This window comes from Dermacentor albipictus, chromosome 1 (genome assembly GCF_038994185.2).
Source record: "Dermacentor albipictus isolate Rhodes 1998 colony chromosome 1, USDA_Dalb.pri_finalv2, whole genome shotgun sequence".
In the NCBI taxonomy this organism is placed as follows: domain Eukaryota; kingdom Metazoa; phylum Arthropoda; class Arachnida; order Ixodida; family Ixodidae; genus Dermacentor; species Dermacentor albipictus.
This window is the reverse complement of record NC_091821.1, coordinates 217,754,111-217,778,421: the sequence shown is the minus strand read 5'-3', so window position 1 is coordinate 217,778,421 and position 24,311 is coordinate 217,754,111. Positions and strand designations below refer to the sequence as shown.

Genomic DNA, 24,311 nt, shown 5'->3' with positions numbered 1-24,311 from the left:
CCCACAGGATCGCGTTATAGTTGGGGGCGATTTCAAGGCCATGCACACATGCTGGGGCTACCACCGGTCAGATGCTCGTGGAAGACACCTATGGCAGCACATTGCCAAAGCCAAATTAACCATTGTCAACGAACTAATGTTATACGCTCGCCTTGGCCAACACGGAGGCCAGCAAGATACTTCTCCAGACCTGACACTAGTTTCTCATATCCAAGAAATTGTATGGACGCAGGCTGAAGATTTCATGGGCAGCGACCATTACCCAGTGGTGGTGTCATGGACAACTCGAGGGCGACAATCTCGGCAACTTCAACAACGCCATCGCACAGAGGAGGACATCTCATAGGATGAATTCCGGCAAGCTCTCGGTGAGGATCACGATCCCACCCATTTAGATCAGATCATCAGTCAAATTAACCATGCTAAGAAGAAAGCTACAACAAAGCTGTCAGTTAAATCTTATACCCCGAAGCCGTATCTCATCTTTTGAGCCTGTGGAATTGTAGGCTCCGTGCTCTCAAGGCACATCATTGATCTGATTGCACAGCTCATCGTAGGCACGCGCTTTTTCGCATTACTCAGGAGGTTGAGCGGTATACTATGCAACTCGCTCTCAGAAATTAGCAGCTGCTGTGCCACTCGCTTAATGGCACAGGTAACTTATCGAAGGCCTTGCGCATATGTCGCGCTATCATCGGACGCAAGCGACCAATTTCACTCTCCCAAAGCATAGCTCTGAAACTGAACGTCTCCCCGGCTGAACTAGCTATTCAAGCAGAGAAGGTCTTTTTTCCCCAACCTGAAAATGTGGGCGCCCTTCCTGCAGACCCCTCATCAGACAAATCCCACGAATACGACGTCCCCTTCACGTTGGATGAACTAGAGGCAGCACTGTATGACTCCAACCACAATAGCGCCCCGGGACCGGATGGAGTACGTTATTCAACGCTTCTGAACCTTCCCAAATTGTATAAGCTGGCCCTGTTGAAACTGATCAATGAACATTGGATAAACGGTGATCTTACCCCTGCCTGGAAGAAATCAGTGGTGATACCAATTACAAGATCTAGCCGGCCAAGTGGGTCATTACAAGACCTCAGGTCAATTTCCTTAACGTCTAACGTAAGGTGATGGAACACATGGCTTTAGGCAGACTTGAATGGTACCAAGACAAACATAACATTCTGTCCCCTATGCAAGTAGGATTTCGCCGCGGGCTCTGCGCACAAAATATTCTCAGAAGGCTTCATAGGGACGTTCTCGTATACCCTAGCAGTGCACAGCTCCGGGTAGTCGTTGGAGTCGACGTCAAAAGGGTGTTTGATTCCGTGCCCTACACTACCATACTTCACCGACTTCAGGCAGTGGGGATAGGTGGGAACCTGTATCGTTTCGTGAAAGCATTTCTTGCGAACAGAACATTCGTGGTGATTGTTGGGGATACGCTCGGTGAATGGCAACATAATGAAATTGGAGTCCCTCAAGGTACTGTCATATCTCCCGCTCTTTTTAACATTGCCATGTCAGGCCTCCCACCAATGCTGACATCGATACCCGGTCTTAATTATGCCGTGTATACGGATGATACAACCCTGTGGACCAACTCGGGGTCCCCTGGGTAGCAAGAACTAGCCCTGCAGGCAGGCCTCAACGCTGTCCACAACAACATTAAGGAGTATGGCATGCAAACCTCACTGCAGAAAACCGAGTACGTGGCTGCCATTAATGGACTGCGGCTACGAGCGGAGGCCGAACGCAACCTTATCTCCCTTCGTTTAGGGGACTCCGTCATTTGCCGGAAACAAACAATTAGCATACTCGGCATGCTAATCGACGAGGATGGAGGAGCCAAAAGCTGGCTTCGTGGCACAGTTCTCAGTTGCCATCAGGCCTTCCACCTTATGCGTCGTGTCTCTGCGCATGGGTGGGGAATTACAGAAGTTGGGCTCCGTCAAAAAGCCCTAGCTCTCGTCGCATCAAAAGTACTATACGCATATCCTTACATGCGCCTTAACGCAACCCAATGCCTTCAGCTTGAGTGCATCAACCACAAGGTGATGTGCCTGGTTACTGGCTTACCACAGTACGTACTGCCCTATTGCTGAGCTACACGCTTGTAGCAGAATCAACGCCCTGCAGCATCTGGCCGTCAGATCCTACGGACATGAGGCAACAATGTCGATAATCTAGAGCCGCTCTCATCTCCTGCCCCACCATGGGAACTTATCGATCTTATAGATGGTATGCCACTACCAAAAAACATGAGTTCTGCTAATCTACAAAGGCGTAAAGCTGCCGCAAAATGCCACGCGAAGACGTCATGCGAGCTAGCCCAAGATGGGGCAATTCAACTTTACACAGACGCCGCTTAGTCTCCAAATGGTGCCGGCGTGGCTTGTCATGATTCTGAGTCAGATACCACTGCAGTACAACAACTTCCCGAGGAACACACTGTCTAGTGACAGTGTGTTCCTCAGGAAGCCAACTCTTGCCTTTGCTTCTGAGTTGTTGATAAATATGACTTCGCCTGCCATCTGCTGGCCGCCTGGTTAGCTCAGATGGTAGAGCGGCTGCCCTGGAAAGGCGGTGGTCCCGGGTTTGAGTCCCGGGCCAGGACAAATTTTTCTTCAGCTGCGAAGCTTTCCTTTCGAGGAACCCGTATGGATTTCCTTTGTAGCATTTAGCTACGTTTGGGTGGATGTCTCGTTTTCCCCTTAATAATTACTTCTCCCCACCTTGCGGGTTTCTGCAGAACTATTATGCCAAACTCTTGCCTTTGCTTCTGAGTTGTTGATAAATTCGACTTTGCCTGCCATCTGCTAGCTGCCTGGTTAGCTCAGATGGTAGAGCGGCTGCCCCAGAAAGGCGGTGGTCCCGGGTTCGAGTCCCGGACTAGGACGAATTTTTCTTCAGCTGCAAAGCTTTCCTTTCGAGGAATCCACATGGGTTTCCTTTGTAGCACTTAGCTACGTTTGGGTGGATGTCTTGCTTTCCCTTTAATAACCTTTTTCCGGAAGCGTAGCAACAGAAAGTGGACCTGGAAAAGCCCTAATGGTGAAACAAGAAATGAAATTTACTTCAAACTTTCTGCTGACCCCAGGATAATGCAGGATGTAGAAGTGATAGGCAGGGTAAAGTGCAGTGATCATAGGTTAGTGAGAGCTAGGATTCACCTCAATTTGAAGAGGAAAAGAGTAAAATTGGTCAAGAAGAAACAGGTCAGCTTAGAGGCAGTAAGTGTAAAAGCAGACCAATTCAGGTTGGCACTTGCAAACAAGTATGCAGCCTTAGAACAGAGAGATGAAGACGACATATCGGTAATGAATGAAACCGTAACTAGGCTGGCTACTGAGACAGCGATTGAAGTAGGAGGCAAGGCACCAAGCCAACCAATAGGCAAGCTCTCCCAAGTAACAAAGGACCTAATAAAGCAACGACAAAGAATGAAAGTGCCCAACTCAAGAGATAAGATAGAATCCGCGGAACTGTCAAAACTGATAAACAAGGTGAAAATAGGTGATATTCGAAATTATAACGTGAGAAAGACTGAAGAAGCTGTAAAAAATGGACGCAGCCTGAAATCAGTGAGAAAGAAACTTGACATAGGACAAGCCAAGATATATGCACTGAAAGATAAGCAGGGTAATATCATCAGCAATCTCGAAGATACAGTAAAAGCAGCAGAAGAATTCTATACTGACCTGTACAATACCCAGAGGAGTCAGGATGCCTCCATTAGAAACAGTAATGAACAGGATACAGAAACTCCTCCTATAATTAGCGATGAGTTCAGAAGGGCCTTGCAAGACATGAAACAAGGAAGAGCGGCAGAAGATGGAATAACAGTCGATTTAATCAAAGGTGGAGGAGACATACTGCTTGGAAAACTGGCGCCTCTTTATACAAAGTGTCTATCAACTGCAAGGGTCCCAGAAAACTGGAAAAATGCTAACATTATACTAGTCCACAAAAAGGGAGACAAAGAATTGAAAAATTATAGGCCCATTAGCTTACTCCCAGTATTATATAAAATATTTACCAAAATTACCTGCAACAGAATAAGGGCAACACTGGAATTTAGTCGCCAAGGGAACAGGCTGGCTTCAGGAAGGGATACTCTACAATGGATCACATCCATTTCATTAATCAGGTTATCGAGAAATCTGCAGAGTGCAATAAGCTTCTCTATACGGTTTTCATAGAATACGAAAAGACATTTGATTCAGTACAGATGCCAGCAGTCATAGAGGCATTACGCAATCAAGGAGTACAGAACGCTTACGTTAATACCTTCGACAATATCTGCAGAGGTTCTACAGCTACATTAATTCTACACAAGAAAAGCAGGAAGATACCTATAAAGAAAGGAGTCAGACAGGGAGACACTATCTCTCCAATGCTATTCACTGCATGCTTGGAAGAAGTATTCAAGCTATTAAACTGGGAAGGCTTAGGAGTAAGGATCAACGACGAATATTTCAGCAACCTTCGGTTTGCCGATGACAGTGTTCTATTCAGCAACAATGCAGACGTGTTAAAACAAATTATTGGGGACCTTAACAGATATAGTGTAAGAGTGGGGTTGAAGATTAATATGCAGAAGACAAAGATAATGATAAATAGTCGGGCAAAGGAATAAGAATTCAGGATCAACAGTCAGCCTCTAGAGTCGGTGAAGGAGTACGTTTACCTGATCACAGGGAACCCTGATCATGAGAAGGAAATTCATAGAAGAATAAAAATGGGTTGGATCGCATATGGCAGACATTGTCAGCTCCTGACTGGAAGCTTACCCTTATCATTCAAAAGGAAGGTGTACAATCAGTGCATTTTACCAGTGCTGACATACGAGGCAGAGACTTGGAGACTGACAAAGAAGCTTGAGAACAAGTTAAGGACCGCACAAAGAGTGATGGAACGAAGATTGCTAGGCATAATGTTAAGAGACAAAAAGAGAGTGGTTTGGACCAGAGAGCAAACGGGTATAGACAATATTCTAATTGACATCAAGAGAAAGAAATGGAGCTGGGCAGGTCATGTAATGCGCTGATTAGATAATCGTTGGACCATTAGGGTTACAGAACGGATGCCAAGAGAAGGGAAGCGCAGTCGAGGATGGCAGAAGACTAGGTGGAGCGATGAAATTGGGAAATTTGCGGGCGCTAGTTGGTATCGGTTGGTGCAGGACAGGGGTAATCGGAGATCGCACAAGGAGAGGCCTTCATCCTGCAGTGGACATAAAACAGGCTGATGATGATGATTATGATGAAGTGAGGTAGGACGCTAGCAGGAGCGAGAGAATTAACCTTTGTGCGGCCTCTTGCTTCAACGCAAACTAAGCAACGAGAATACGGTGTGGTGTGCCTAGACGCGTAGACTCGGTCTCCATCGCAGATTGCTTTCAAGATAGGGGCCGTGCATCCGCGCTGTACGCAGCAGCTGCCAGAGTAGAACGCCTCTCCTGCACCAGTCCCACAGGCAAGTTTCGGGAACTCCGAACAGCCGTGATGCGGCCCAATTTTCGTCCGTCTCCGCACACGTGATCACTTTCCTTTTAACTGCGGCATCGTGGTGAACTTTCGGCACTTCCATGCTGATAGAGCAAACCATGGAGCATGGTGGAAGAAGAGAGGTGCTCCGATGGCGTGCCCGCACTGGAGTGAGAGAGCGGCCACTTCGTCTGATTGGAAGTAACTGGCACCGCTAGGGACAGCAAGTGTTCCAGGGGCCTTGCTCTCCGCGAATTCTGCTGGCACTTCTACGGAGCAGCGGCACAAGCATGGATAATTTATGACCTCAGTCAGCATTGAAACACCCATACCTAAAGATATGCCCTTTTTCGTTATTTAAACGCCTAATTTTGAGCAGGTAGAAGGTTTTATGCCACTTACTGTCAAAATACCATCATTTCCGACACTAGAGAGACACGTCGTCAGCTTGAGCAGACGACGCACGCTCAGAGGCTGCTCTGGTAAATCTCAAGACACGAGGCCAGGTGCTGCACCTGGCTGCTCACATATTTCAAATGCTGGAGAGAGCCAAAGCAGTTTTCCAGAAACGTTCTGAAATGCCTGATGCTTACAACCTCACCATCGATGAAATGCTTGATAAGCATCGCATTAGATTTCCATGTACTGAGCACAAAATAGATATTGCAGTGCATATCTTAAACTAGTATGTTGCAATGAGGATGCGACAGTTCAGTAAACAAAGGTCTGACAGCAGCAAGTTGTGCAACTTGAGAAAGCTGGTGAAGCTTGTGTGAGCTACAGCTGAGGGTACAAATGTGAAAGCTCTTGGTGGAAACAGTCGGCCGTTGAGTGATTACACTCGAATGAAGGCACATCTTCCTGGACTTTTACATGGCTTGAAATATACAGCAATGCACAGTAACACGAAACCAAACATCTGCGGAGCAGCAACCACTGGCAGGATAGTCGATACCATCGATACAGCCCAAGCTTGCAACGTGCTTACAACCGTGCGTCTGCTGAAGAGAAAGAACAAGAACAAAGAAGCTGGTTGTGTTTCTGCGTTGCTTCTAATTTTTCTGTTTTGAATTTCTTTTTGTAACCATTCAAGTATATAATTACCTGTTTCCTTAAACAAGATAAACGACCTGCTTATAATGCTGGGCATTACTTCTCTTACAATAAAAATAAGGAAAGCAAATGCAGTTTTCTTTGGCTATTGCACTCCTGACCCAATTCAGAAATCGATTATAGCAACTCTCAAATTGTGCCTTGAGACTTTGCAGATTGAGCAACGCCCGACTTGTACACGTTGGCAACTGTGGAGGCTTATCAAGTGATCTAGCACTCCTCCGAATGCATGTTACACGGTGCTCACTTTGGAACTTTTAGTAGGTATGCAATTATATTGCCCATGTTTCTCGCAAATATCAAAATTATAGTTTAATGCAGCCATACGCTGAGATGATAGCTGCTAGAGCCCTCAATTAATAAATCACTCATGCGGTCTCGAGTCAACTTAAGGCTTGGAATGTCGGCAGAAATATAAAGGAGCATTTTTCCAACCAAATAGAGCCGTCTGAAGCAGGCGAGCGGCATATATACATAAAAATAAAGCGCCTCTGCCGAGCGCGCCCATAGAAGAGCCAGCAAAGCAAGCGAAAAAGTACGCCCTCAGAACAGCTGCTGCCCCTCGTGACAGCAGTGTGCGCAAAAGTGACACTAAGTGGCCGTGCCTCGCGCCACCATCAGGTCACCTCTTTTCTTCCACCGTGCCATGGAGCAAGCTAGGCTTAAAGCGTGTATGAGGTGGCCACTTTGAACCGCCGATGGCAATATGGTAACGCTAACGCAGATTTAGAGTCGTACTCGATTCTAACGCACACATAATTTTTGGACCCATTTTATCGTAAAAAAGTGTGCGTTAGATTCGAGTAAATTCAGTATTATCCATCATCCGTACAAAAGCGGCTGGTCTCTGCACCTTCTGAAAAAATGTAGGATTGTTTTTGGTTAGGCTAGAGTGTATTAGGATGAATTCACAGAAGACCAAACAACCATGTCCAGTTGACATTTTTAGTTTTCATGAAAATAATATATATTTGCTATCTGCACACAGAGCCAGTTTCGCTGCTGACAAGCACCGGTTTTGCCTTCATTAGAGATCATGTCAATTTGGGTAATTATTGCTCAAAGGATGTTTTCTGTGTGGGCTCAACATGTTTTTTTTTTATTTTATATGTTTGCTGCAAAGCCTCGAGAAGGTACAATTTTCTTTATACTGTGTTTTAGTTTTCGACTGAAAAATCCCAAGTTTGACAAATGGAACAGCACTGCAAAAATTTTAATTCTTCTCTCTCACGAGCTATTAGAGCCAGGAAAACAAAACTTGCTAGGAACGCAGACATCTCCATTCTCTGACCGAGACCCGGAATTCATATAAAATTAAATTTTGGCGTTTTACGTGCCAAAACCATGATCTGATTACGAGGCATGCCATAGTGGGGGACACTGGATTACTTTGAACCACCTGGGTTTTCTTAACATGCACCCAATGCATAGTACATGGGCGTTTTTCATTTTGCTCCCATCTAAATACGGCCACTGAGGCCGGGATTTGATCCTGCAACTTCGTACTCAGCAGCGCAACGCCAAAGCCACTAAGCGACCGCAGTAGGTCAAAATTCATATTCCTAGATAGCATTTATTTTATACAAAGCGGCATCCATATACATGCCGTGAGACAAAAAGTAAAACATTGAAAATCACTTTAAAAAAAGACAACAGTATTTTTTGATGACCCTTTCTATGAATATATTAAAAAAAGAAGACATCTTCCAACATTTCGTTATCTTTTTGGTTCATACGACAACAAATTCAACCAACGTTTCAGCTTTTCACATTTCTTGGGTGGGTATCGTTAATCCAGCGACATGCATGAGAATTTTAACAAACGGTAGTGGTTTCCATAAAATAAAGCAAATTGTAAATATTCACAGAAGAAAGAGGTTAGCTGAAAAATTAATAAAAGAATTACGCCAGTATTTATTTTTTAATAATAATTATGTCCTCCCACGCCCCCCCCCCCCCCTTTTGTTTTTAGTGTACTGTTGTTGCCATATCTTGGGGCTGTTTTAGCTGATTGATTGATTGAGTAACTTTTATTTTACAGTCTTGCAGAACGCGTATTAGCACGTCGCGGGCCGCCCCCACGTCGGGACCGACAGGCCTAGCCTGCCAGCCGCATCGTGGGCCTGCTGGACAGCCCAACGTTGCTCAGCCAGGAGTGGGTTGCGGAGGGCCGTCTCCCACCTAGCTGAGCTGAGGTCAGGGCTTGCTATAGAGATACATCCCCAGAGCATGTGCGAAAGTGTTGATCTATCCCCGCAAGCAGGGCACGCGTCATCAGTGTAAATCTCTGAGCCCATTAATTTTTTTTTCTTTTGAAATCCTTCCGCCATTGGTCTATTTCTGTAGCGGCAATTAGTTGTTTGTGGCTAGCCTCAGCCACCTTCCCCGATGGCCACCCACCAATATACCCCACCCCAGTGCCTCAGTCTGCCACAATGTCGTGTGGCTCAAGGCTCTCGTGGCACCTTCCACAGCTCGTCCTTTCTTTTGAAAAGACAGCCGTTGCTTCCTCCCAGTGTAATGGACCCAAACATTCCGAAGAGAGGTAATCAGAATAGAAGTGATGGTGACTGCTTTTGTAGAGCACCCTTCACGGGTACCTAAAATAATGGGTTCCTCACGAGTTTATAAGGTGTATAACGCAAGGCACTAAGTAAAGCAGGACTATTGCTGCAGATAGGCAATGTAGTGCTCCATTTTCATTTTGCGGAGAACTGGACGGTAGTGCTACCTGAAAATCCGGTCATACCACTGGAAAAAAAAGTTTTCACTTGCACTGTTAGCACTACAAAAGCTCAATGATGTGCCATTATCAGTGGTGATACCTGTCATGACTCAGTGCATGCATGCTCCCTGATGAAGCAGGCGCATGAATAGCCAGAGGAATGGTGCCTCTCTATGTTTACTTGTGTCAGTGATGGCACAGTAAGCCTTTTAAAGAACACATTCCAACTCTCTTAAATAAAGCTAAAAGTTTGGTGTCAACTCAATGGTTGTTTTCAGCTACCAGCAATGGCACAAATGCTTGTGATGGAGTTAGTGAGCTTGTGAAACATCAAGCGACACTGTACAATCTTTGAGAGCGGGCTACATGTCTAATTACGATGGCTTTGGACATGACAAATTTACTTGACACCAGACTTCCGAATATAGCATTAGTTCGCCTGCCCAAAACAGAACTCGCAGAATTCGGAGAGCTAAAAGAGACACACGGAATGTTATATGCTCAGTACATAAAATATTCAAACCTGGCACTTGTGAAAATGCAAATTAGTTCAAACCCTTTTAAATAGGAGCTGCTCATAGCAAGAACCGCTGGATGGCAAAAGAAATTGCTTGATCTGTGACAGCGTGTGACGATACGGTTTTGACAGCTGAAAGCGATAAGCCAGAACACAGGCGTAGGCTGTTAGAGTGTACTGTTCTTCCGGCACCGTACGATGGTCAGCAAACAAAGCACCCGATCAGACTGTCTCATCACATTTTCTCTCTATGATATTAACAAATCTGCCATCTACAACGTCTTCTTGCAGTTGACTGCGTACAAAAGCACACCAAAGAATTTCTTCTGGTGCCGCGGCGCATACATGCATCTAGATATGAGTGACTGTTGCACACAAACTGCAAACATGTAGTTTTGCATTTAAAAAACAATTTAGCAGTCGTTGAACTACTCTGTAAACACATATCGAGAACCCTAAGAACTCTGCAGCGTTTCAAAGCAACATTTTGGGACAGCGACTTGGAAAATGCCAATAATATGAAAAAAAAAGGGGGGGGGGGTGGCAAGCTACACGTTTAATACTCTTTTCTTTGCAAGGCTAAACTTTAGAAATGCCTGTTTAGCTAGATAGGAGCAAGATTTTCCAAAAATCCCTTTCAATTCTGACACTTTTCATGGTTCATTAAAGGCTCCAATGCCATCGCACAATTGTTATCACTTTGACACTGGACGTGACAAATGATAAGAAAAAAAAAAGAATGAAATGAATTATTGCATAACATAGACCAATTTTTCAAGTTTCGTTTGAATCGGGTAAATACTGCTAAATGAATAGGCGGTGTGTTTTGGAGTTTTTCCTGCATCTTGTTTAATATGACTCGCCATCAGTCTATTTTGTCGGTCCCATCAAGGTCGAATTAATGGAAGCCGACTGTATTGTTAAAACTGGTAATGCTATAAGTGGGTTCGACACTGCTTTTTTCAGTCTAAATAAAATGCTTGAATGTTTGTCCCCTCTGCTTTTTTCGTGCAACCCCATTATAAATATTATTGCTTATAACTACAGGATTTTCTTGGCACTTAAATTCTGTTATAAGTGGTTGCGACTGCAGTTCTGTACATCTCAGACATGTCCATGTGGCACTTTCTTGTGTTTTGTAGGCTTTCTTTCAGGCTTGTAAAAAAATTTTATGCAGCACTTATTGAATAACAGAAAGCTGGATAGGGAATTTTTCAGGATGGTCTACAATTTTCATTCACAGTTTTGTTCTGGAGAAGTTGATTAATTAATAATGACTATGTAATTAGGCAACATAAAAAAAATATCTGACTTGCTCCAAGCGACGACAATCATTACCTTGGTTCTGTCCAGCTTTATGGCAATTGCACATTTTTAAATGCAAGTGCAATTTTCAAATTTTGACACAAGTTACGTGGGAAACATGGTGTATGTGGCAAAGGGTGACAGCATTATTATGCTCTTGAAATAAGACACCACAATAAGAGCATGCAAGCGCAATCAGTCTCGGTGCCCACACTGAAATCACGTTGAACACAATGCAGAGTACGTCGCAGCCTCAATACAGTTCACTTGCAGTGCCCTCAGCCCATTCTTCATAACGTGGCGCCTCGGAGGGACAGCGTCGTTCTGCCCACTTGACCACATTCTAGTACACTCAACCAACGTCTGCACAACTTTCTCCTTCGTGGACTTCCCACAGCCACGAATATGACAATGACTGAATGTGCAGTATGGTACTGATATACTTTCTGAACGCAAAGCCTTGATGCATACAGAACAGCATAATGAAAAATTCAAGAACACCTAAGCACTTCTTACGAATTGTGAATGCAAAAACATTAATGTCCAATTGAACGCTGCTGAGCGGTCCTTCGAGTTTTGCACTGTGAATCATGTATGATAGCGGTACACGCTGCCCGAGCTAGCAACTAACAGCAGCCTGCAGTGCCAACGCCGCCTGCCATCAACAGCCTGTGTGACGAGAGACTGAGAATGCAGCAGCAGCGATTAAGACTGGCAGGCACGAGCCGCAGCTAAACCTAGTGGGGTTGAGAGAGATATACGAACTGCACGCTGGCTTCAGAGAGAGAGACGACGGCACCTGCACATGCGCATGCGTCACGCGACTGCCTCATCAACGATAAGTCTCGCCTCATGGCGTCACATTGCTATATCTGCTTCATCACGGTGTGCTGCTGACTAGTGTTGCGACGATTCCCTCTCCACTCACGCAAGACCTGACGTGCTACAGCAGCAGCATGGTGTTTCGATTTGCCTGCTCTGCTCTGCTGAGGCGTGCTTTTGGCATGGCATCACAGCCAATGAGAATTCAGGTGCCGTTTCATTGCTACAGACGCTGGCTTTTTCGTTCAATGGGCCATTTGATGCTTTCGCATAATTACTCCAGCATTAGTTAAGCCAACTACTGCACTGATGTATCCACTGAACGAATGTGCATTCACAGGTCAGAACATAAATACAGCCAAAAAGACATAACAAACTGCTACTTCCAAGGTGACTTTCAACATACCCTTGCCTTTCACCAGATGACCAGAAGCCACCAGACATGCAGTCACTCTGACTAGACGGCAAGCCGGAGCAGAGTGCCCGTTGATCAAACTGCCCCAAGCTGCTCCACATAAAAGGGTCTACTCCAAAAGCACTGAAAAAAAAAAAAAACCTGACATGAGATCTCACACTTTCATGGACAAAACATGAAAAATAGGGGAAATACAGTCAGGCTACTTATAACCACCTTAGTGCATAACTATGTACAACACAGCTTTTTGTAAGTGCCATTTTCCCTCCTATGGGTATGAATGTAATGCATACTGCTTACAATGCCATCTTATGATACTGTATACAGACTACAGTGCATCTGCTGAAAGATCCTGTAGACAAACAAAGCAGCAAGCATGTTTCTTGATGAGGTGCTCCGATGGGAGGTACAGCAGTGAAGGTGACGCCAGAGAGGAGCACATGCAGAATGAACACGAATACAACAAAGAGCATAAGAAAAAAAAAAAGACATCATGCCTCTGTAGTACGCTTGAACAGGGCCCAAGAAGAGTGGTACCCCTGTAGAGTGCACTTTCCCTCAGAATTTTGTTTATGCTGAGCCAGTTGACTGAATACATTTTGTTGTGCATAGACCTATACCGGTTTTTAGGACCACACAGCAAAGTGTGACAAACATGATACCGAGTCATGTCATCATGGCACACAATGTCTGTCTAGAACTCTTGGTTGAGCTGTGGCCAGTAGTTACCCCATATGTACTGCATGCACAGGGTGCCTGTAGGTATGAATTATACCACGGCATATGTGGCGTGCATTGCATGCAGCGACAAACCTATGTGGTGCTCCTTTTGCCTTCCAGGTAGTTGCACACTGACCCTGCACTTAGCATTATTGGTGCATAGCGGGTGTCATAGCACATTAACATAAGCTTTAATTTATTGCCTGTGGCATATAGAACAAATCTACTCATTGGGCTGGATTTCTCAGAGAAACAGACATTACTTACACTATAAATAAAAACTGACTAATCAACAAAAATTTTTACCTAGCGCACATATTGCAATACACAAATTGAAGAGACTGATTTCACAAATGTAGAATGAATTTTGAAACTAGTACCAGTTTTGAGCTAAGCAATGTCAAACTTGTGGTAAAAATGCAGTGTTGTTCCAATTAGTTGTTTAGCGAAATGCCTTTTTATGCATTGCAGATCAAAAATCAGTGGAGCACCAATGCATTTCATCGGAAACTTTGGGAACGCGCATCTCAAAAGTGGTGCCATCCTCAGTTTCTTCCAAGTGGATATGACTTTTGAAGTCACCGGCTACAATTTGTAAATTGCAATATGTGCCGTAAAGCAATCAAGTTCAACCTCAGTACAACAAACACGGATATAACCAATTATCGAATATAACAAAGTAAATATAAAATTTGGTTGGTCATTCTTTAATACAATGAAGTATTCTCCTGCTATAATGAAACAAAAAAAGTGGGATATAGACTTCAGACTACAGTGCATCGGCTGAAAGATATTGCAGATGATGACCAAAGCAGCAAGCATGTTTCTTGATGATGTGCTCACATGGGAGGTCCCTTATCCAACATACTATCGGTTATAGCGAGGAAATTTTTGTTTTCACATGCCTCAAAATATATATTCTGGTAGCAAACATGTCAAATACAGCTGCTGAAAGATTTTGAGATGCTTGATTTTTCGAACTGCTGCACTGCTGCATATCCCTAGCACCTGCATATAATGAGAATAATCAAAATTTTAGATACCACACAGTGTTTCGGGCATGAACTGCATGTGGAACACTGCAAACAAGGTGGCCATGAACCATGTTGCCGCCATGTTGACTGGCACAAAATCGCAACTTTGGCTGCCAACTTCTCACGAAGCAGCGCTGGTTAAGCCTAGTGACCTAAGCAGTGCGGCCAGTGGAGTGGCTGGTGGCAAGCTGTTGCGGGAAGCTCGCCATCAATAGGTTCACACTCATAGACCTTATTGGCAATCAAGTGTGGGATCAGAAGCACAGGCACACGAGGTCAGACAATGGCCATAGTAGCAAAATGCGGATCCACGTGCGGTCTCCTTTGTATCTGAAAAGTCTGTCTGCTGCAGCACATTTTAGCCAACAGCTATGCTTAGTTGGACCGCAGTCGGCAAGCCAACCTGCCAATAGCGCACGATAACACTGATTCCACAGTTCCGCATTTGCGGCAGTACAGAGCATGTGTGTGTAATTTACTGTTGTTCCTGTGCCTCGTATCATCATGGCAAGATGTAAATGAGTCACCAAAATTCTTGGGAGATTCGTTGCTGACCTGCCGGAGGCTCCCCGTTTAACGTTTCTTTTGCACAGACCTGATCATGATTTTTTTCTCGCTGATATTTGTGTGTATGCTTATAATGAATATCAAATATAACGAAACCATTTTCATTTCTGATGCGACTTCGTTATGACGTGGTCGCAAGCAAAACTGTTAATTAGTCAGATACTCAGTTTTGTTTTTCGTGCAAATAATGTCTGCTAACTGAGCGTAATCTAGCTCAAGAAGTAGAATTGTGCTACATGCCACAGGGAATTTTTAAAAATTCTGTTAATAAAATAATAAAAAAAATGATGTAATGGCCGTAAGTACATTGGACACAAAACTAGAGCAAATACTTGTTTAACAGGGTCATGGAGTCAAGAAAAATACTTTGTTATAAGTGGTATTTCTTTAAAAGCAGGGAGGCTCTAAAAGAGCCATAGTAACACAGGATACACATTCCAACAGCATAGGAGCTCATAGAATGTTTATGAAACAAAGCAGCACTCAACAGTGGTGAAGTTCTGATGATACCAGAGAGCGTACTTTGTCAGTTGAATACAATTTATCCTAAATGTAACAAAGGGGGGAGGGGAGTGAGCTCAGGGACAAGTGCGAGAGCGGGCAGGTTGGCACATGTCTCCTTTTCTAGCGTGGCTATGGCTGCACATGGCTGTCAGCTGGCTCAACGCATGCACAAGTCATGCGCCATGTTTTAGAGGTAATCTGCTGCGTGTGCTTAAGAGTGGGCTTGCCAAGATGGCATGGCATCATGTACGCTATCTTCCCGCGCATTTAGTACTGGAGGTTGCATAATCTCGAAGTTTCAAAGACACGTTGAAGCAAGAGGGAGACGAAAAATTTCCTCCCCACTGTCGGCACTTTGCATGATAGTGTCATCCCACTGCAGGCAACACTATCAACTGCAGGGGCAGAGTGGACATGAAAGAGTAGCTGGCTTCGCTTTGGACCACCAATGTGAAGATATTGCCTAACAATATGAAACTATCTTCCGTCACTGACTCTCAAATTCAGCATAATGATCTTCTTTATTAAAATTTGCTTCGTCCGATTGCCCGATAATTTGGAACACTTTGCGGCCTTTTGTGTAAGAAAAATTCATCAGTGCCTGTACCTACTAGCTAAAAAGTTTAATTTCAACAAAATAAAATTTTGATGTACTGAAGCAAACTTTTCTGACATTAAAAATTTTGTACTTTTACTGTTATATATCGACATTTAATTGTATAATCACATGATACAGCTAGCCCGAAGGAATACTGCCATGTCACAGAATTACCTTTGTAGCACTATTTGCTTCTCCAGTTTGATTATATACTCCAGTGTCATTATATACGCTGCACTGAGCAGTCCCATGCAGATTTCTTTCTTCACACTTCATATTACCGAAGTCCGGTACCACTGTGCTTAAAATAATTCCGTATGAAATGCACGCACTGCAGCTGGGACCATGAAAAACTTCAAATAAACCGTTTTCATTAAAATGAGGGTTATTGCACTTCTAAAACTCAGTCCCAGTAAACAGAAAACAAACTAAAGTGAGACGATCTGGTGTTAATTACAGCTGAAGTACTTCTCACTTGCCACACATAAAGGAACACTACAGGCAAACATTAAGTCAGGCTAAAGTGATAGATCGGAGCTTGAGAACATCTCAGGCGTCAATATTTTTGCAAACAGAGCTTTAGTAATTGAGAAATTGTGGTGAATGCAGGACACGATTAGAGACTCACCTGGGACATTTAAGTACTAGCCTGATGACAAAGGTACTCCTCATTATACATAATTCTGTCACTAGTACTCAACCACTCGTAATAAAAAGATAACTGTATTGCATTACAAGACAAAAGAAAATGCTACTTGTCCAGTTCTAATTTATTTTTAGAAAAAATAACTCAGTGACATTATCCTTGAGAAGGACGCGGTTGGTGAAAAGGTTTTGTTTTCTCAACTCTGCGCCACCCACGCTTTCGCGTTTAAGCAGTTTCGTTACTGCATAGCACTGCACTAGTTTTGCTGGCTCACAAAACTCACACAAACTGCAAGTAGCAGAGAATTCGACATCCATGTGATTACGTGGGATTTTTCAACGGTCCATGCCACTTTTCCAAGAGCAGCTGCAGCAGCAAATCCAACTCTCTGTCTTGGCTCAGTATCTCCATGGCTGCGTGTTTGCATTTTGCACAGAAACCCGTAGTGCCATCTGTTGGGCGCCATTTTATTTACCGACGGCAATAAAGGACGATGATGGCATACGCAATGTCCCCACTCAATGCTCGGGTCGGGAAATTCGAACTGCAATAGAGTACGTGCAGACCCTCCAGATGAAATTGTGTCGTAAACTAATATCACTGTCAAGCAGGCAAGTACACTTACGGAGAGAGCCACTCGGTTTCAAGTGCACTTTCCCAAATCCAAGCGTTGCAAGCAGAGTGTACTCGTAAAAGAGTGCACTCCGGTCAGAGTGCGTTCACAGAATGCACTTTGCTGGTCGAGTGCGTAGCCTCACCACCAGCGGCTTCAACAATACAAAATGCAATGCATAAAAAGGGAACAGAAATTAATTTTAGCTGTTGAAGAGCTTTTAACAAAATAATCAGAACAGAACTCGCTGATATTCTGTTCTAGCAGGATCAAACGCCACCTCGTCACGCACCACCATCTTGTTCTGGATTGGCTAGGCACTCGTCTTGGCTGGCATTGACTAGCAAAAAATTATTTTGTTTTTTTGTTGAGTAAATATAGATTAAGATTGTTTTTTATTTATAATACAACTAAAGTAATTACTTTTTAGAAGCTTTTTTTACTTTAATCTACATCTTCAAAAAACGCGATTATAGTCTGTCGCCAATTTTTTTTTACTGCGAGTGCAGTCTGTTTTCCCATTTAGCACCGCATAGCCTTAAGTGTCATTCAAGATACTGAAGTACACTCTTCGTAAGTGCACTAAACTTGCTTGCTTGACAGGGTTACAAGTCCTTTTTTGCCACAAACAAGTGCTGCAAGGTTCCTGAAATGGCATTCTAAAAGTCCGTGTCGACTAGTACTTGCATTTAGTGTCCCTTTAAACATGTGCATAACAAGCCACGGCATCAGGTGTTTCCAGAGCCCCTGCAGTAGCAGTAGAGCATCGCGGCTTGGTGGGACCTCTCCTCGTGGTGCCATCTGTCATTGTTTGAAGGAACACACGAGTAACGGCAAACAATATCTGATCACATCTTTAGGCAGTGTGAACACCTAAATTATTTTTCTTACACCATGATGTATTGGAGGGAAGAAGAAGAAGCAGAAGAGTGCAGACGTGCCCTGCATTGGTTCCGTCTTTTTGAATGATTCTGCAGGCAATTTTGGCAGGACCACGCATGGAAGCTCAACATCGGATTCATGAGGTTAACGCGAATCGGTGGATACCTTTGGACAAGGTAGGCCAGCATATTTTGGACTTCTATCGCCTCTTTTCTGTGCATCACATGTGGGCGCCACACTGGGCCTAACGCCACGTAGGCCTAGCGAGCCTGCCAAGCCGGCATGGCCGATATACGTATCGACAACGAACTCTCCTCGGAGACGGAAGGTGGCAAGGAAAGAATGGGTCGGCAGGTGGTCACCAACCGAAGATCGTGATCTGCAAAAAAGGCCTGGGGAGCTGGTGGAGCCGCCAATTTGATCCAAGAATCACAAGGAAAGGAGATCGCCAACAAAGGTGCTGCCGGGGCCGACAAGCTCAAGCGTCGGATTGTGAAGGCGTCAAGGATGCCGCAACTGCTGGAGGAGCACAGGAAAATCATCGTTAGGCCTCAGGGAGGCCTCAACCTGAACAAGGTCAGCACAGCTACTGGAGAAGCGATCTCCGAGGCAGCCGGACTTGCAGCAGACCAAGTGAAGGAAGACATCGTCTGCCCCAACTTCACACAGAATATTGTGGTGGTTAGTACACCGGACTCCTATCATGCCGAAAGGTATGTGAGAATCAAGTCCATTATGATCGTGGAGGCAGAATATGAAGTGAGCGCTTATGAAACAGCCTCTCACTCTACGTGCAAGGGGGTTATTAGAAGAGTGAACCTCAACGACAGGCAAAGTGTGATCATGAAAAAGATTGTGCATGAATACAACCCAATGGCGTTGGCTGCACAACGTATCAAAGCTACGGGCTCGGTTATTGTGCTTTTCGAGGGATTCAGAGTGCCCAACTTCATCAAATATGGGTCAACCCTCGTGAGGTGCTCTCTGTACAGGAAGCAATTTGACGTATGTTACGCATGTGGAAGAATTGGACACAGATCAGACGTCTGTCCCACACCAGATGTTGTGCAGTGCAGGGGATGTGGTATGCAAGACCCAGGGGAGTATCTGTATCTGCTCTCCCAAATGCAAGTTTTGCGGTGAAGATCACCCCACAGGTGACAAGGCTTGCAAGCAGCAGTACCAAATACCATATGTAGTAGGAGTAAGAAGAAGACAATGGTCCAAAGTGGAGACCGAGATGGAATCGACCCAACCGACAAATGAAGCCCCTCCAGGCGTCGGACGGCGCTCACGCTCAAGAAGCACATCAAGATCAAGACAGCGCTCAACATCGAGGGGAAGAAATCGTTTCAGGTCTTGGGAGGCACAGGTGCGCTTCGAGGAGCAGGAGCTGAAGACAAACAAGAAAAAAGAGCCAGGAGCGACCTGGGCTGAGAAAGTCAAAGGTACTATGAAAGTCACAGGTGCAATCACCTCGCAGGAACAAGGCAATGATGCCAAAGTAGAATAGCTGATCAGAGAGGTTTTATCACTAAAGAAAGCAAATGAAGAACTTAAGAAGCAGATGCAGGAAATGAAGAAAGGGTTGAGGACAGAAAGCGGCAGTGTGGCAATAGCTAAGCCGGTGAGTAGAAGTAACAGCCAGGAAGAAGACACACCGGCGCCCAAAAAGAGAGCTGTAGTTCCGAAGGTAGAATCAATGTGCTCGGTTCCGGAGGAGATTAGGAATGCGATTAGAAACCTAAAGGAAATGGTAGACAGCGTTAACCTTAAGGTGGATAAAACATGGAAGTGGAAGTTAATAGCCGAGAAAAGGCTGAAAAAGCTAGAGGCCCAAGGAGAGGATGAAGAACATATGCCCTCGGAAGCCGAAAGCGCTAGAACACTCCCAGGAGAGGTAGATGGTACAGTCATGAGAACAGTGAATGGGGGTAGCAAGTCAGGGGGCAACGACAATAATAATGTATAACAGAAAGAGACTTAGTGTGTGGCAGTGGAACTGCAGAGGATTTAGCAAAAAAGAGTGTCGCTAGTACAGATAATCAAAACGGTTGAAAATAAGCCGAAATTAATAATGCTGCAGGAAACTCCAGCGTAGGAGATCAGGCTGTCTGGCTTCAACTCGGTCTGCAAAGGCAAAGAACTGGGCAGAGGAACTGCCACCCTAATTGACAAGAAAATTCCATACATAAAGCACGATCTAAAATTAGGGGCGAGTAAAATTGAATACATATTGATAGAAATGGTCCTAAAAAGGCACAGAGGTAAAGTGCAAAGCTTGTTCTGCCTCAACATATATAGCAGTCCCAGAGAGATGAGACAGAGCCTCAGAGCAATTTTTAATAAGGCCATGAGGGTAGCCAAAACTGCGCCCCCCATAATAGGAGGGGACTTCAACGCCCCAAACCAATTTAGGGGTTACCGCTGGAGTAGTAAGAAAGGGGAAGGAATCTGGCATCTCACCACAGATTTAGGCCTTTCTCTTATCACGGACACAGCCTATCCTACCAGGTGTGGCAGTTCCACGTGTAGGGACATTACCCCAGACTTATCCTTCACTTATAACTTACCAAGGGCAGACTGAATAAACTCTGGTGTGGACCTAGGAAGCGACCATTATATACTACACACAATGGTGGAAACGACAGGGGTGGAGGTAAAGCATTTCACTTATATAGACTGGGATCACTTTAGAAGAATCAGAAAAGACAGAGCAGACACAGATAGAAAGGGGCGCATCAGACTACAAGAGTGGGTGGTGGCTCAGCTTAGGGATGACTTGAATGTAGCAACTAAGGCTATAGAGACAGAGGAAGAGGTCGAACAAATTGACAGTAGATTGGCACATTTGATAGAAGCCAAGTAATTGATTTTACAAAGATGGAAATGACAACGCTTAAACAGAAGACTTAGGAAACGAACTGCTCAGCTCAATAGGAATATAAAGGAGCATGCACAATATTTGCAGAAACAAAAATGGGATGAGGTAGGTAAATGTGTAGATGGAAGGATAAAACATGGAGGCAATTGGAGTCTGCTCAGGCATCTACTCAACGAAAAAGGCACTAAATCGAATAGACGTATGGCAGTGGCGAAACTGGTGCCCCAGAAAAGTCAGACTGCAAGCGCAGAGAGCATAATGGAGCGATTGGAAACTAAATACTTGCCTCTCAGGAAAGAGGATCAGGATGTGAGTTATCCCGATTACTTAGGGGTAGAATGCAAATATATGGATCAGGAATTCACCGAAACTGAGGTACGCACAGCACTGTATGATCTGAATAGAAGGTCAGCAGCTGGCCCAGATGGCATCTCTAACAGACTGCTTAAGAATTTGGACGACGAATCAATAAAATATCCGACCACATACATTAATGAAATATGGAAAGATGGGGTATATCCAGAAGAATGGAGGACAGCCAGTACTATCTTAATACCAAAGCCGGGCAAACAACTCAACTTGGATAATCTCAGGCCAATTTCGTTAACATCACGTCTAGGGAAGACAACGGAGCATGTCATATTGAACAGGTTAACGAAATATGTGGAGGACAATGACATCCTACCGTATAATCTGATTGATTTCAGATCAGGCTTGTCCACACAAGATGCCATGTTGTTAATCAAACATCAACTGCTATTAGCTAAACCAAAAAACACTCGAGCTCTCTTGGGGTTGGATGTCGAAAAAGCTTTTGACAGAATTAAGCATAGAGCAATACTTGAAGTGATTTCCGAACTGGGATTGGGCAGAAAACTCTATGAAGTGCTCAAAACTTTTCTTGGAAATCGTTCAGCTCACCTTAGATTTGGGGATATTAAATCAAAGAAGACGGATCTCGGTGACAGAGGGACGCCACAAGGGCCTTGTCACCTATGCTTTTCAACCTGGCCATGTCAAAAGTGGCAAAGAGATTAAAAGGGATAGAGGGCATTCCCTTTACCATTTATGCAGACGATGTGACTATATGGACCGCTAAAGCAAATATGGGACATGCGGAAAGCAGACTTCAGAAGAGCATTTATGTGGTAGAGTCTATTTTAGAAGACATGAGACTCAAATGCTCTGCTCATAAGTCTGAACTCCTTGTACTCAATAACAGGAGAAGAGGTAGAAAACCAAGGGGATATGTTCCCGAGGAGGAACCCAGGTTAGTACTAACCACGAAGGCAAGCGAATCTATTAAGCAAGTAGAATCCATTAGAGTCTTAGGGTTATTTCTGGAGGCTAATGGGGCAAACGGAAGAACAATACAACACATCACAAGCAAGACTGGGGAGGTAATAAAAGTGCTAAGGAGAATTACTAACAGACACAGAAGGTTGGGAGAGGAGAGCGTAATGAGACTGGTCCACGCTTCCGCATTGTGTCACTTCTCATATGTAGTTGGGATGCTCAGTTCGACACAGACAGAGATAAACAAGTTGAACAGATTAATTAAAACTCTAGTCAAAACAACAGTGGGGTTATCGATTAACACGCCAGATAATAAATTAGTGAAACTGGGGCTCCACAACACAATTGCCGAGATAATTGAAGCTCAGCAAATTGCCCACAGAGAAAGGCTCTCTGGAACAAGGTCCGGTAAAGCAATACTAGAAGAGTTAAGGTGGTGCCCAACCAAATCCAAAATTTCAAATGAAGGCACAGTAGAACTAAAAGATAGCATAAGAGAGATAGTCAAGACGATTCCTTTCCCCAGAAATATGCACCCGGTGCACAACCTGGAAAGATGAAAGGCAAGCGCCAAAGCTCTCCTGCAAGAGATAGAACACGACAGAGAAGATGCGGCTTTTGTAGATGCTGCATGGGTCAGAGGAAAGAAAGCCCTTACGGCAGTAGTAGCAGATGCAGATGGTCTCACTCAGGATGCTATTACAATCATGACTAAAGACACGACAGTCGCGGAACAAGTAGCGATAGCATTGGCTTTAAGGAATAATAAGTGGACAAGGTTTTACAGTGACTCTAAGAGGGCTATTAGACACTTTACCAATGGCGATGTAACCAAAAGGGCTGCCCAGCTGATCGGTGAGTTGGACAGCCAAGGGATAGAAATCCGCTGGTTTCCTGCGCACATGGGGTCTGTCGATCCATCTCGGAAGAATTTAAACGAGATGGCTAACGCAGCTGCACGATGACTTACTATCCGTGCACTAAGCGACCAGGACCTTAATAATATACAGGAGGAGAACAGGGACCAATTATTAACATATAATGAAATCACGAAGCATTACTACATGAACAGAAGGGAATTCCCAGTGCGACACGCTAGGCTCAATAGAGCTCAAGCGGTGACTCTGTCCAAACTTTATTAACAAGCTATATCCAGAAAGAGACGTACCAATCGATTGTGAGTAGTGTAATAGCATCATTACTCAGGATCACATGCTTTGGCAGTGTCCTGTGTCTTACAGACGGTGACAAGGAGAGAGACTGGTGGCGGCGAGTCCTACACAGTGGAGTTCTTTTCGATCAAGTACAGACCGCCCAGAAGGCCCACGATACGGCTGTAAAGTTAAACTTTACTGTCCCGACGTGGGAGCCGCCTGCATCAACCTAAGGGTTCATCTTCAGGACATTAATAAAGTTCATCATACCATACCATACCATGATGTATTGACAAAGCAGTCAGCTAAGCTACCTTACTAAAATTCTTTTCAGGAATGGCAAACAAGTAGGGGTGTGCGAATACTCGAATAGTATCACCAAATCGAATTGAATAGTGAATGTTCGAATAATTTTATTCGCGATTCGAATATTTACTACAGTCAAAACCCGTGATAACGAAATTCCGCAACAACAAAATTCTCGCGAAAATGAAACATTTTCATATCCCCGGCGAACGCCCATAGGATTCAATGCATTTCGTACCTCGCGGCAACGAAATGTCGCTGTACTGCAATCCTGTGTCAACGAAATTCGCTGGAACGTAACTCCACATACTTACTACTCGCGTAAGGCTAGCAGGCTCCAAAACGTGCTAGAATGCAACTGTTTTGCACTAAAATTGTGTAAAATATCCCCCCCCCTCCCCCCCCCAATTTCACGTGTGGGCACAGCAATTTTTGTTCACAAAAACAACCAAGTACCGTAAGCGATCAGTGCACTGGAAACATGTCATGGCCACCATCTTATTTGTTGATCGCCCGTTTGAAGCGGCACGCATGTTGCTACCGATATGTGACGATGGTTTTTGCACGCCTACTAGGCGAGGTTGTAGATCGTTGTTCGAAACGTGCATTCAGTTTACATTCTCCGTGGCTGGCGACTGGGTGAGGTCTAGGCCAATCATGTGAGGCGGAACTGAACGCTAACTGAACGCATGTTTCAAACACCAATCACCGATCGCGACAG

At 44.5% G+C, this 24,311-nt stretch overlaps 1 protein-coding gene and 1 non-coding gene across 3 annotated transcripts in view; one reads left to right on the top strand and one right to left on the bottom strand.

Moving 5' to 3' along the window:
- The window catches only part of LOC139054215 (uncharacterized), a 91,394-nt gene that overhangs the window by 18,498 nt on the left and 48,585 nt on the right, over window positions 1-24,311 (bottom strand). For both annotated transcript variants that reach the window (XM_070530894.1, XM_070530895.1), the window contains exon 7: window positions 12,378-12,509. In XM_070530894.1, the coding sequence (XP_070386995.1) occupies window positions 12,378-12,509 (132 nt within the window). The remainder of the gene's footprint in view (window positions 1-12,377; window positions 12,510-24,311) is intronic.
- TRNAS-AGA (transfer RNA serine (anticodon AGA)) lies at window positions 2,826-2,900 on the top strand. The gene has a single exon. It is a non-coding gene; the product is annotated as a tRNA-Ser (tRNA).